This window comes from Meleagris gallopavo, chromosome 3 (assembly GCF_000146605.3).
Source record: "Meleagris gallopavo isolate NT-WF06-2002-E0010 breed Aviagen turkey brand Nicholas breeding stock chromosome 3, Turkey_5.1, whole genome shotgun sequence".
In the NCBI taxonomy this organism is placed as follows: Eukaryota; Metazoa; Chordata; class Aves; order Galliformes; family Phasianidae; genus Meleagris; species Meleagris gallopavo.
The window spans coordinates 29,462,266-29,474,508 of NC_015013.2; the positions used below are offsets into that span (position 1 = coordinate 29,462,266).

The 12,243-nt window shown below is 37.1% G+C and overlaps 1 protein-coding gene across 12 annotated transcripts in view; it reads left to right on the forward strand.

Moving 5' to 3' along the window:
• FHOD3 (formin homology 2 domain containing 3) overlaps positions 1–12,243 on the forward strand; it is a 370,085-nt gene that overhangs the window by 284,578 nt on the left and 73,264 nt on the right. For 10 of the 12 annotated variants that reach the window (XM_031552794.1, XM_010708574.2, XM_031552792.1 and 7 more), the window contains one exon: positions 7,668–7,802. In XM_031552794.1, the coding sequence (XP_031408654.1) occupies positions 7,668–7,802 (135 nt within the window). Of the gene's footprint in view, positions 1–7,667; positions 7,803–11,690; positions 11,742–12,243 lie in introns of all 12 variants that reach the window. The other 2 variants (XM_010708572.2, XM_010708581.2) reach the window with 1 other exon arrangement.

Here is a 12,243-nt window from a genome sequence, read left to right on the forward strand (position 1 = left end):
TAACGCATTCCAGTATAACCCAGTCCTCCTGTTTCTAACTGCTAAAGACTGCTTTGCTGCAGAAATGTACTGCTCCCTGTCCTCATGACTTAAATCATCAGTTAATTCTCTCTTCCAGTCCCAAAGGAAAGAAATATCTCAATTTCAACTTCATGGCTTCATAAATTTTGCTAACAAAGGGGAATAGCCACACGTTGTTGCAGCACATCAATGAGGAAAGCATTTTTCTGTACGTCTGATGGGTTACCTTCTCGTCTAGGGGAAGGAGGTGTTTGTTGTAAGACTATTCTGTATTTCCTTGCCTTATCTTCACATCTGTGGTACTTAAGTTTAGCCAAAGGTTGCTTTCTCAGATTTTGAATCTTATATGGTCACTGAAATTGAAAACTGCAGAGTCAGTCTGCAGTTTTCTGGAGTCATTGAAAGCTTGGAACAGCTCTGTTTGCAAAGCTTGTCAGCTCCTCACACTGTGTTTCTGATGTTGAGGTGTATGCATTGTTGAAGTAACTGTAGTTAGAGTAGAACCTGAAAGGGTCTAACTTATGTGGTAAGAGAGCCTGACTTTGACATCAGCTTTTCATTGCCAGGGAAATATATTTTGTTTTTTGCTGCTGTGTTTGCCAAGGTAAGTTTATCCTGAAGCATTTGCCAGGAGACAGTTCCCACAGGGCTTGGTAGTCACATAGTTATGCAATTAGCCAAGCTAATGCTAGGAATAGGAGCTCTTAGACCCATTCTCTTGCCTTTGTCTGATCATTCAAGTGCCAGAAAGTTCAATGTGCAAACCTTGACCTCTGGATCCTCTTGGCTGGTTGGTGTGGACTTAGTCTCCAGCTCTGGCTGATCAGTCTGATGTTCCTGTGATTGTCCAAGCTTGGTAAAACATTGCTAGGACACTTGCAGATTATTCCAGTTTGATGCACTCTCTAGTATTTCCAGACTAATAGAAAATAGAGTTAAGAAAGAAGAAAGACTTCATATCCCTTAACTTGTCTTCTTTCTTTCTTGCATGACGGTCTATAGCAGTAGGTTAGCTTAGGCTTTTTTAATGAACCTCGAACACTGACTCAGCTCAACATTTTTATAGATCTTTTAGAGATAATGACCTCCCAGTTTATCCTTAAAGCATTTATTTCTAGTCAAGGTGTAAAGAGACACTAAGTTTAGCATGACTGGATTATAGATTATTTTTTCTCCACTGATCTTAAAGATATGTTAAATATCATACTGGAAGCTTAAGCAAGAATTTCAGCAAAAGTCTATAAATACTTTTCCTTAAAATTTTGTTTCTTCTCCAGATGCTTGAAAGTGATTTTCTGGCAATCTGATGGTTTTTCAGATTTATGTCTCTTAAAAACAAAACAGAAATACTTGAGAATGGTAAACTGCTTTTCATTTAGATTTTCTACTAAAATTCTAAAATTAGATGTTGTAATTGACCTCATCGGGGAAATGCTGCTAGATGAAACTTCTTGGCAGGTTCTCTTTCCTTTTTTTTTTTTTTTTTTTCCCAATTAGCTATCTATCACTAAACTGCACTCTGGATTTACTTTACTCCAGCTGTTAAACACTGAAGAAAAGCAAGAAATCTATGAAATAAAACTTAGTGTACACTCTGTAAGACTGCTGCCCTCCCAAGAACAATTTCTCTTCCCTTGGCTTTATTTTCTTGCTTCTTCTACCATCTTCTGTGTGTCTTAGTATGTACTTCTGGACTTCCAGTCCAGAGACTGTGGCTGTTTTCTCTTGTGGTAAATGCCAAGCACATCTTTCACTCTGAATAACATAATGAGGAAGGGATAGCTTGATAGTTGATAATACTGGCCCAGGGCAAAACCCTCAACTTTATTACTGAAATTTTACTAGGAAAAGCGACCTTAGGAATTACTGGATGATTTACAATTTGGGAAGCAGTGGTGGCTTACACTGGCCTAGCTGCTCATTGAACTACTGTGTAAGCAGTATTCTTGATTGCAGCTTTGCATGCTTTGTTATATGGCAGTGGCATAGATTTAAGCAAAAAAACATGAGACAGTTTACAGCCTCAGACTAAAATGTAAGCATTACTGGCTGAACACACAGTGCACAAGGAGGATGCGGTCACTCGCAAATACCAGCAGTAGTGGTATTTATATGTTAGCCTCTGTCAAGAGAGTGGCTTTGCAGGTCACTTCCACGTGGTTTGTGAATCAGAGGGAGCTGAGGAGCTACAGGTTGGCCACTGTGTTGCACAAAGACAGAAACACAATTTAAAAACTGTAATGTCAGTCTGCAGGAGTTCTGTATGTGCATAAGGACCTGATGCATTGCTCCGGCTCTGCACAGAGATACTCTATTATAGCTTCATTTTATGGAGTCTTTCAGGCCAGTTAAAAGTCCAGCTCTAATCAGTTCCTCTTCTGGTCATTCTCAAGTTTCTTTCTCAAAGGAAGCATTAGCCAGTAGTTTTCTCTCTCAAATTTTTGTTTATTTTTTGAGAGGAGTTTTGTAAAGTTTCCTCAAGTAATGTTTGGTCTGTTTGCAAAATCTTACATCAACACACTTTTGAATTTGCCATGTCACATAGAGAGACATAACACAAGGAGATTTTCTTTAACTGTGAAAAGCAATATGGCTCTTGGCGGCTTTGTTTCCTCTTTGGTCCCTTTCTAAGCTGGAAATCAGATTTATTTTGTTAAAGCCGAGAGCCGTTTAGAGTTACTTGAGGCCTGTCTCAGATGGGAACTGCTCACTGTCCCCTCTTTGCAGCCTTCCCACGACTGCTGAGGTAGGAGCACGCTGCAAGAGTGGGTAATTAGTGCTTGCTTATTAAAGTTACTAATGATTTTTACCCTTGCTGTATTAGAGAAAATCCTGAATATTAACTTCATGACTTAAAGTGGATTTCCCCTTGTATGTCAATTGATCATTTTTTAGCTCCTAAAATAAGCTTTTGTACTTGGTATTCTTGCTACAGACACAACTTCCGTTTCATAAATTTTAGAAATTCAACTAACAGAGAAAAGCACAGAAGATTCTTTCCAAGTTTAATGAAGACCATTTTAAGCTGACAATGCAATTTCAGTATAACAGAATGGCTTAGAGTAAGACAGACATGCTGGCTTTGTTTTTCAGCAAAACTATAATACAGGTCCCTTTTTCACTTTTACAACATGTAGCCTGTGATGAAGTATTGTCAGAAAATGATCAGATTTCTTGTCTCAATGAGCTTTTTTTTCTTTTTTTTTTGTTAATTATGACTATTTTACTATTGAGATAAATGCAGCAGTAAGATCAGATAAGCTGAATTTTTCTTTGGAAGTTTTTTGCTGACAGACAATGTTTCTGCTTTGTATCCTCAACCCAGTGTGTATTTTTTGTCACCTATTATTTCTAATTTTTTTTCTATTATTTCTGTTTTTTTGTTGTTGTTCCAAGTTCAAAATGATATGGTATGGAGCTGTATTCAAAAATCCCTGGACTCAAACATGTTCTTTCTGAATGTTTTCTCAAGATTGTGATAGTGTATCTTGTTTGGCTTTTGCTGATTTTAGCAGCAAGCAGAACAAAGCTTTCTTAGTATTATTATATTAGCAATCCATTCTTAGTATCCTTAATTCTCTTCAAGACCAAAAATAGTTTTCACAGTAAGGATCTTTCTGGATTACGTTTGTGGAATTGAACAATGGCTGATATTACCACTTTGTAACATATGACACCAGCATTAAAATGCTGGCAAATATTAGCTGTAACCCAGTTTTCTGGGTGATCACTGTATTATGTTTTCATTGAGTTTTCACATATTTTCTTTTAAAATCTCTTATCGCCTTAATTCAGTGAAAGATCCTTTTTTTTTTTTTCTTTTTTTCAACCTTTTCCTTACTTACCTATTTTTAAAATGTAGCCTAGAGCATTAAGACTTGAGCCTTCCTGAAGCCCAGAGCTGTCATCGCCCTGCAGACAGCATCAAAACATCAAAATTATGGAAAGGCTTATCTCAAGCATTCCTACAAGCTCATTTGTGTGATCCCTCTTCCATTTGCCACTCAACTATGAGTTTAGTGAAAGAGAGCATTTATTTTAACCATTATTGCCTTGGGGATAGACAAAAAAAAGTAGGTTTTAACAGACCAACCAGACATACACAAATCCCTTTTCAAATTGATTAGAATGTTTGAGGAGTACATCTTACTACTTGCCTTTCCTTTTGGATGTTCTACAGCCTTGTAAAACCTGAAAATAATGCCTCTTTCCTCCAGTTTTAGTTTATAGCTAGTTTAGTTTATATAATCTGCTCATTTGCAGTTAACATTTAAAAGAGGTTTGATGCATCTGAATACCAGTTTAGTTTCAGTATTTGATAGCAGCAGTGAAGCTGTGAGTTCATTATATTTCATAATGAAAATGAACTCAGCATTTGGTGTGAAATGTGGTCTTCAGGCAGGGGAAAGGGTCCAGTTGAGTGGGCTGGACAGTGCAGGATCTAACCACTAAGCAACCACTCACTCAGCTCAATTAGTGTTTCATTGATTGTTGCTTTCTAAACATGACTGGAAACCCAAATCCTGACTGTCTTTCAAGAAGTCCATGCCACAAAAGGAGTGAGCTAGCTATATTCCTATGTGCTTTCTTACAATTTATTTCAGCAGAACCTTCTCACAGCTTCAGCTGTTCATTTCAACCATTTCATGCAGTAAACTGTTATAGCTAATATGGCAGTCTGGAACTATCTGTTTAAAACAAATTCATTGATCCAAATGCATGTGCGTGCTATTCTCTAATTAACAACTCAGAAAATGTATGAAGTTCTAAAAAAAAATAGTGGGAAGTAACAAGTTCTGGATAGTTAACACTGATTTGACTAGTTTCCAAGAGTTGACAAATATATCCATGGCACATATATTTGTAGATGTTGCCTTTTTTTCAAACTGTATGGCCCTGAATCTTTTATTTTGATTGCAAAGCTGCTGTTTGTAAGTCTGCAAATTTTAACGAAGTGAATAGTGCTAACCAATCTGCTCTAGATCAGATGTCCTAACAAGGTGATTTGGTACATGCAGGCATTCTACTACTAGGCTCATCATAGAATCCCATATACCGGGTTTGAGCTGCACATCTCCATACAATTTCCCTGTAATCCCTTTAATAAGAATTTGTATTCACCAAAAGGCCCCAGTGAGCTGAAGGTTTTCCGCCTGCTAGATACTGTGCAGACTACAATCACTGTGTGTCTCTCAGAATCACCCCACCCTTCAGTTAATTTTCCTTCATGTTTTATCAAGTCATAACTTCCTTTGACTCTAAATGGAGATTGCAGACTTAAGGAAGCTGGATGGAATGGGATGGCAAGTTAAATACCTGGAACACACAAAAGCATACACTTGGTAGAAACCCTCTTCTTGCTTTCTTTTCTTGATCATTTCTAGATGGTTTCAAGAGAAGACAGTGTCCAGTTTTCCACTTCCTAGAGCATTTTCTGATGATACTCAATCTTATGACGGTGATTTTTCAGTGTTCCTGATGAGAGCTTTCTCTTGCAGCATGCACTAAAAGTTCAAAAGTTAAAGTCAATTTAAAGTAAGTTCAAGGAAAAAATCACCACACGTACTTGACTGTCAGGGTTTGGGGAATTTTTTTCCCTCTTTCTTAGCGCTGAGGAATATTGTAGATTTTTATGGTTTTGAGCATGATCCAGCATTGATACTATAGCTCTGGACAAGTGCCAGAAAGTAGGCTTACAGAATATCAAGTTTTATGCCTTCTTATGTAATGTTTATGCTGGTGGGTAGAACATATTGAAATTCAATTTATTGAAATTATTGAAGTTATATTCATGCTACCCTGCTGCCATTTGGGCTGACATGACTATGTTCTGTGACACTGCTGCTCTCATAGACATAGGCACTTGGAAGATAAGTTTGCATTAATCTTTTTATCTTCTTCTGCACCTATTTTCACTGGCAAACCAGTGCTCTTACACAACAGGTCTACACTGTTCACTATAGGCACGTAAATCAAAAAGGGTAATGATCTGACCATACTTCGTGCAGAGTTCAGTCTCTTTTCAAAAAAAGGTAATATATTTTTCTTTAATCCTTTCATTACCAAACTCATGTTACAAAAGTGCACAGAAACTGCCCTACATGAGTTATGTCTGTTTGATTTTATCAGTTAAATTCAATCAGTGTGGATATATTTACATCTATATAAAGCTATCCTCTAGATAGATATACTAGATATCTATATCTACTATACTCTAGATAGATATACTAGATATCTATGTCTACTATATAGATATTTCCTGTCTAAGAGACAGAAAGGAAAACAGTTTTCTCTGAGGGAGCTCTCTTGCCATGTGAAAGTTTGGTGGTACTATCGCTTTGGGGAAAAGATGTGTGAGAGGAACCACTCTCTTATCCAAAGCAGAAGTTATAGTAAAAAAAAAAGAAAAGAAAAAAGAAGGGGAAAAAAAAAAACTGGGTCAAGACCAAACTATAAGATAAATGTAGCTTTTAAAACTGCATTTAATGCCTGGAGCTGTTTCATCTCAAAGGAAAAATCAGTTTCAGATCTGAGAAGTCTTTACTGTAGAGGCTGCCATTTCTGATGAAAAAATGTCCCACGTTATGGCTCGGCATTTCCATGGTCGTGCATTTTAACAGCCTTCTGAACAGCAGCCAAAAGTTTGATGTGCATTGCTAGTGATGACGTTTAGACCTCTTCATTATAGTAACCTACTGTGGAGCATCCAGTTCTGAGTTATGGTAAGAGAACTGCAGAGAAAGTTACATTTCAGACTAATTCTTCTTTATCCATATGGCATGTGGTGATAAGTGGTTCTTTTTGTTCACTGTAGAGAGAACAAGAAGAAAACAGGCTAAATGACCAGGAAAACAAAACAAAACAAAATCTTTCTTACTGGTAAGGATAGTTAAGCACTGAAATGGCTGGACATGATACATCCATTAGGGGTTCTGAAGGCAGGCCAGACAAGCACTTTCCAGGAACGGACTGAAAAGACTATATGCTGTCTTGGATAACGAAAGGAATATGGGTATTTCTCCTTCAGTCACATTTCAACTAATTTTGTTACAGCTATTTTGAAGACACTTAATGATTGTTATAACTAGCTGTGCAGTCCCTGGGTATTCTATTGATATATTCCTACACTACAAATTTTACCTTTGCATCAGATGTAGCAAGAAAATGATAATAACAGATTGACAGTGTGTAAAGAAAAAGTAAGCACTTCCTAAAGAGAGCATTAAAATTGTTGATGGGCAATTCTGAGATCTTCTTTTACTTTTGTTTTTCTGTGTACAGGAATCTCAAGTGCTTGCAACACGTCTGTTTTTAACATTATTGCATAAGATGTTTGGAAAGCGCTTGAAAAGTGTTCAAGTGAGAATATTGCAATTGAAAGATGCTAAAGAGTTCTTATAGGTGCTTCATTTGTACTCTGTAAACTTGGAGATATAGGAAGTATACATTATTGCCTTTCTCAAGCTCATCATAATATCTTAAATCAAGAAGATACTTAGTCAGTAGTTTGAAATATCCATACGTAGATGCTACTGTGTCATTCCATTGGTTGAGTTTATGTTACTTGCTGAATGACTGCTACAATTTTTTTGCCAGTATAGTCAATAACAGTGACACTGGGAAACCTGATTCCCCCTTTTCTGCAGGCCAGCTTTGGGTGGTCTCCTTACATCATCTTTCCGGCAGCACCAGGAGTCCTTGGCAGCAGAAAGAGAAAGACGACGTCAAGAGAGAGAAGAAAGGTTGCAGAGGATAGAACGTGAAGAAAGAAACAAATTCAAGTAAGAATCATGCTTATTATCACTCTGTTGTCTTAATATGAGGTGGGTCTGCAAATTATTGAGACATTTAATTGTGAAATAATTTAATTGTTGAATATTTCCTGGGTATCTTTGGATACCTTTCTTGATACAAATGTCTGAACTGGTATATTAAATATTATGATGAATTTTATCATTTAAAAAATCAACATTTTTTTAAGACGACTCTGCCTTAGCCAATTATTCTGATTGGAAATCCATAAAGGCTAATTTTTAATAGCTGAAATGCCCCTTCTCAAAGTATAATCTCAATGAGACATAAGTTTGAAGGTGGAACTAGGAGGAATGGAATCAAGAGAGAACTAAGATACAGATATATTTTACTTCTATGTTTTGCAAAGTAAAAGCATTTTGCTGTTTTAGAATATATGGTAGTGTTTGAATAGCTATACATTTTTCTGCTTTTCCAAGCATGCTCTCTTCCTCGTGGAAACAGTAAAAGACAGAAAATAATTATCAAAATTATTGCTCAGCTGGTGGCCAAAGACCCCAGGACACTGCATTTTCACATCTGAGTCCATGTCATGTGCTGGGGATACCAAGGTGTTCTGCCTGTAGATAGTAAGAGCCAGTTCTCACTTTCTGTTTGATTCATGCTGGAAATCCCAGTGTAGCCATCAGCAAAGACAGCAGTGGGCTTAGATAAAGTGTTTACTGGTGATGTGCCTACCATCTGAAGGGCATGCACTGGGAAGCAGTTTTAGTTTTTTGTAGACAGGAGTGAAAAGTAAGCATTTTCAGTAGTCAGAAGTTATAATACAGAAATATAAATAATAGTTGGATATATGTTTTGTTGCCCGAGAGATGCTATTTATGGGAAAGATGGCCCTAAGTTTCATGTCAGTTAGTGTATTAGTATGCAGGATTGTTTTCACTGTAATCATCTCTTTAGTAAGTAAGAAGTGGAAATGGTCTGTGTCACAGTGGATTTAGAAAGAGGAATAACTTGCTAGTGTTTGGTTGCTTGTTTGGTTGAAGGAGATACTCTACTGGCTCCAGAAGATAACTAGTTTGGAAGAAAATGAGAGATAGAGGGAAGGTGGAAGAGCACCATAATAGGATCTTTGGCAGCCAACAGCTGCCCAAGTTCTCCTGAAACAGAAACAATCAGGTCTCAGTCCTCAAGCGTCTTCCAAAAACTTTCCCTCTAAGTGGTATCATCAGTTTGCAACAGGCTGTCGTGGAAAGCCAACATGATCTTTCAGAAAGGAAACTCCCAGACCAGAAAAAGCTACTAGGACATTTGGCAGCTTGACCTGTTTGAATAACAGCTCTACACGTTTCACTAAATGTTGGCTGAAGTAGTTGTTCTCTCACTGAAAGAGCTTCTTTAAAATAAAAACAACAACAACAAAAACCCTTCTTTTAAAATTTACATCTTCATCCCATTACTCTAGAGTCAGAAAGTAGTTAACTACAAGTCATGACTGTTACATATTTGAGACAACAATTTTCAGTGCTCAGTGTTTTCATCTTCAATATTTGAGTTCCCTTTTCACCCAAAAAAGTTAGAGGTTGTGCTTGAGAATAGGGTCTCCCAAGCCACTAACTTTGCAGGCAGCATCCCACAGTTGATTAACCAGTCTGGAAAGAAGAGGACAAAGCCACAGCAAACAGTTGTGGACAGTTTCGTAAGAGTTCATGGGATTTCATTACTGTATCATCAGTCTGGCTCTCTCTCTCTCCAGTCTCTGAAGATGTGTTTTTGGTTAAAAATAACACTTCCAATTCACAGCCTTTAAACTTGTAAGCAGTACTGGATTTACCATCATGACTCATTTGTTATCTCATGCTTTCCAATTCTGCCTTGACGACATTGCAGTAGATTCTGGCCAACCATTGTTGACAAACTGAGAATAATTTTGGAGAGAGCATCACCACTTGTGAAAGACCTTTTTTTTAGAAGTGTTAAAATGCTTTAAAAGCTACTACTAGCAAAAGGAATGCTTCACAAAATGGATGCTTTTCTCAGTAGAAAGACTCTTGTCTCCATTTGCATATGTAGAACAATACGTCCTACAATGAGTGGATTATTCTTCATCTGTACTTAGATGTGAAAGTAGTCAGAGGGGAGTGAGTAATGTTCACTGTGAGTAATTTCACTGAAAAATTCTTTGGTTTTTTGTTGTTGTTGTTTTGTTTTGCTTTTTCCTTGGGGTTATTCCCATAGCTACTGTAATTGCAAAGAGTACTCCGAAAATGTTGTAAAAGTATAACCAGTAGTAATTCAGAAGTATGTGGAGGATAGCTTGAAACAATGTGTGTTTCATGTTAATGCTGGCATTTGAAGAGCAGACTTTTAATAGGTGTTGGAGCAATTAGTACTATTATTACTCTATGATTACTGTTATAGATGGCAAGTTTGATGACCAGAAATATAAAGAGAAAAAGTAGTGTTTTATTGGAATAGTTCTGAAAGTCTTTGGTACTTGTAGGTTCTAATGGGAAAGAATCTAACAGATACAGGGTCATCCTCTGTGTCAGCAGATTCAACTAAATATCAAAACTATTTAGCTGCTGCATGAAGGCATATTTGGATGTTTATTAGGTTCTACCACTATCTGAATTAAATTTGATTGTTGAGGAATTATTCTCTAATTTGCTTGCTGATAATTTTTTTTTATTTGTGGATATAACAGGCCTACTTGAAATTACGGAATCCAGGCATTCTGCAAAGTTGACTTGGCAGAAGTTAAATGTATGGGGGCTGCTCTGAAAGTAATGACTCCTTTTTTTATTATGTTGGCCTGCAACATCTGAGGTGGATGTTGGTGGGATGACAGTAGTGGCTGAACCTTCCCACCAATATTTCATTATATTTTGTTTCCGTGCTACAGATAGTAGAGTGGCAGTCTAACAAAATGGCATTTGACATGGAAGTGCACATGGATCAAAGGTGTGTCATTTAATTCCTCCATGCAGAAAAAAATGGCACTTATTGACATTCATCAACACTTGTTGAACATTTAAGGACACCAGAGAAGAGTACAGCGAGGTGGTGGGTGGTGTGTTTCAGCAGTGGTGAAAGCAACAGTGGGTCACCTCTGCTGGTGCAGATTTTTATGAGTGTGGCATGTAGGCTCTTGTTCAGCTCTGGGAAAAATGAAGAGCTGATGGTAGTGAGTATGTTGAAAAATAATGTGTAGCTGGAAGTTTGCTCCATCAAGTACTGTTATAGTGATCTTTCTGTCTGTAGTAGTTTCCATGGAAATAAGTAGGAGGCATTACTTTCAGAGAGGCCTACATACAAGTTACTTGAGGAGATAAGATAGAAGGAGTTTTGTGTCTAAACTTCAGGGTGAAAAATAAATAACAAAAGAACATCACTGTTGGATGACCCTGAATGTCTCTTTTAAGAACTGTCCTACTTGGTAAAACCAAATACTCAACCAGTTTGCTGTCACATTTGCAACTGTAAACTAGAATACATGTAGGAAAGGTGTATTAGAAAGAGGACACATAATATCTGCTCCGTGCCTTGGTATAACTTGCCAGATACAAGCAGTCTTTGTTTCAGGGTATTCCACGTGGGGCCAATGAATAATTGTTTTACAGCCACTAATAGGCTTGTTCCTTAAGAAAGAGTTTTGTTTTGTTCTGTTTTTAATTAGTCTAAACTGTGTATTTGGTGTACACTTTGGTGTACACATGTATGTACTATACGCATAAATACATGTATGTAAATAGATTTCGTAATTTTTTCAGTCTAATATTTTTGTTGAAATCCACCTTCATTGTTTCTGGTCACCTTTCTTAAACTGCTCTTGGTTTCTTATGTTGTACGTATAATTCTGTAACTTACCTTATTCTTTTGGTTTCCTCTGCAATTTACTACAATTTTCTTTTTAGCCGTGATTATTTAGACAAAAGAGAAGAACTAAGACAAGCAAGAGAAGAGAGGTCTGTATATATTGCATCCATCCCTCCCTTTGACTATTTCTGCTGTCTATATTCTTTATTGTTGTGTATTTACGTTATTAACCATGCATGCTCAGGACACTTCCATTCAAAAAGAAGTCTATAAGGAAGCTGTTGTTTTATTTAAAGAGGAAAATTAAGCCCAGCTGTAAGGAAAACAATAAATAAGGAGCAGTGGGACTGAAATGCCTAAGAGTGATTGATAACCTATCTTTTATCTGTTTATGTGGGAAATTAGTTTTCTCCATTTGCCTCACAAATTTGCCGGAATTTCGTGTAGTTACAAATCTAATAAGCCTATGTTTCTCACTCGCTAGGACCCAAGCTCTCTGGAGGGTCAGAAAAGGCAAGTGTCAATATAGCAAAAAAGTGGGGTAACAAACACTGGAAAACTAGGTGATGGAAATGAGTTCTGACACCTACTCCCAACATTGTTTTGTATTTCAGGGCCAGATTTTCTTTGCCCATCTTTCTTATTAAAAAT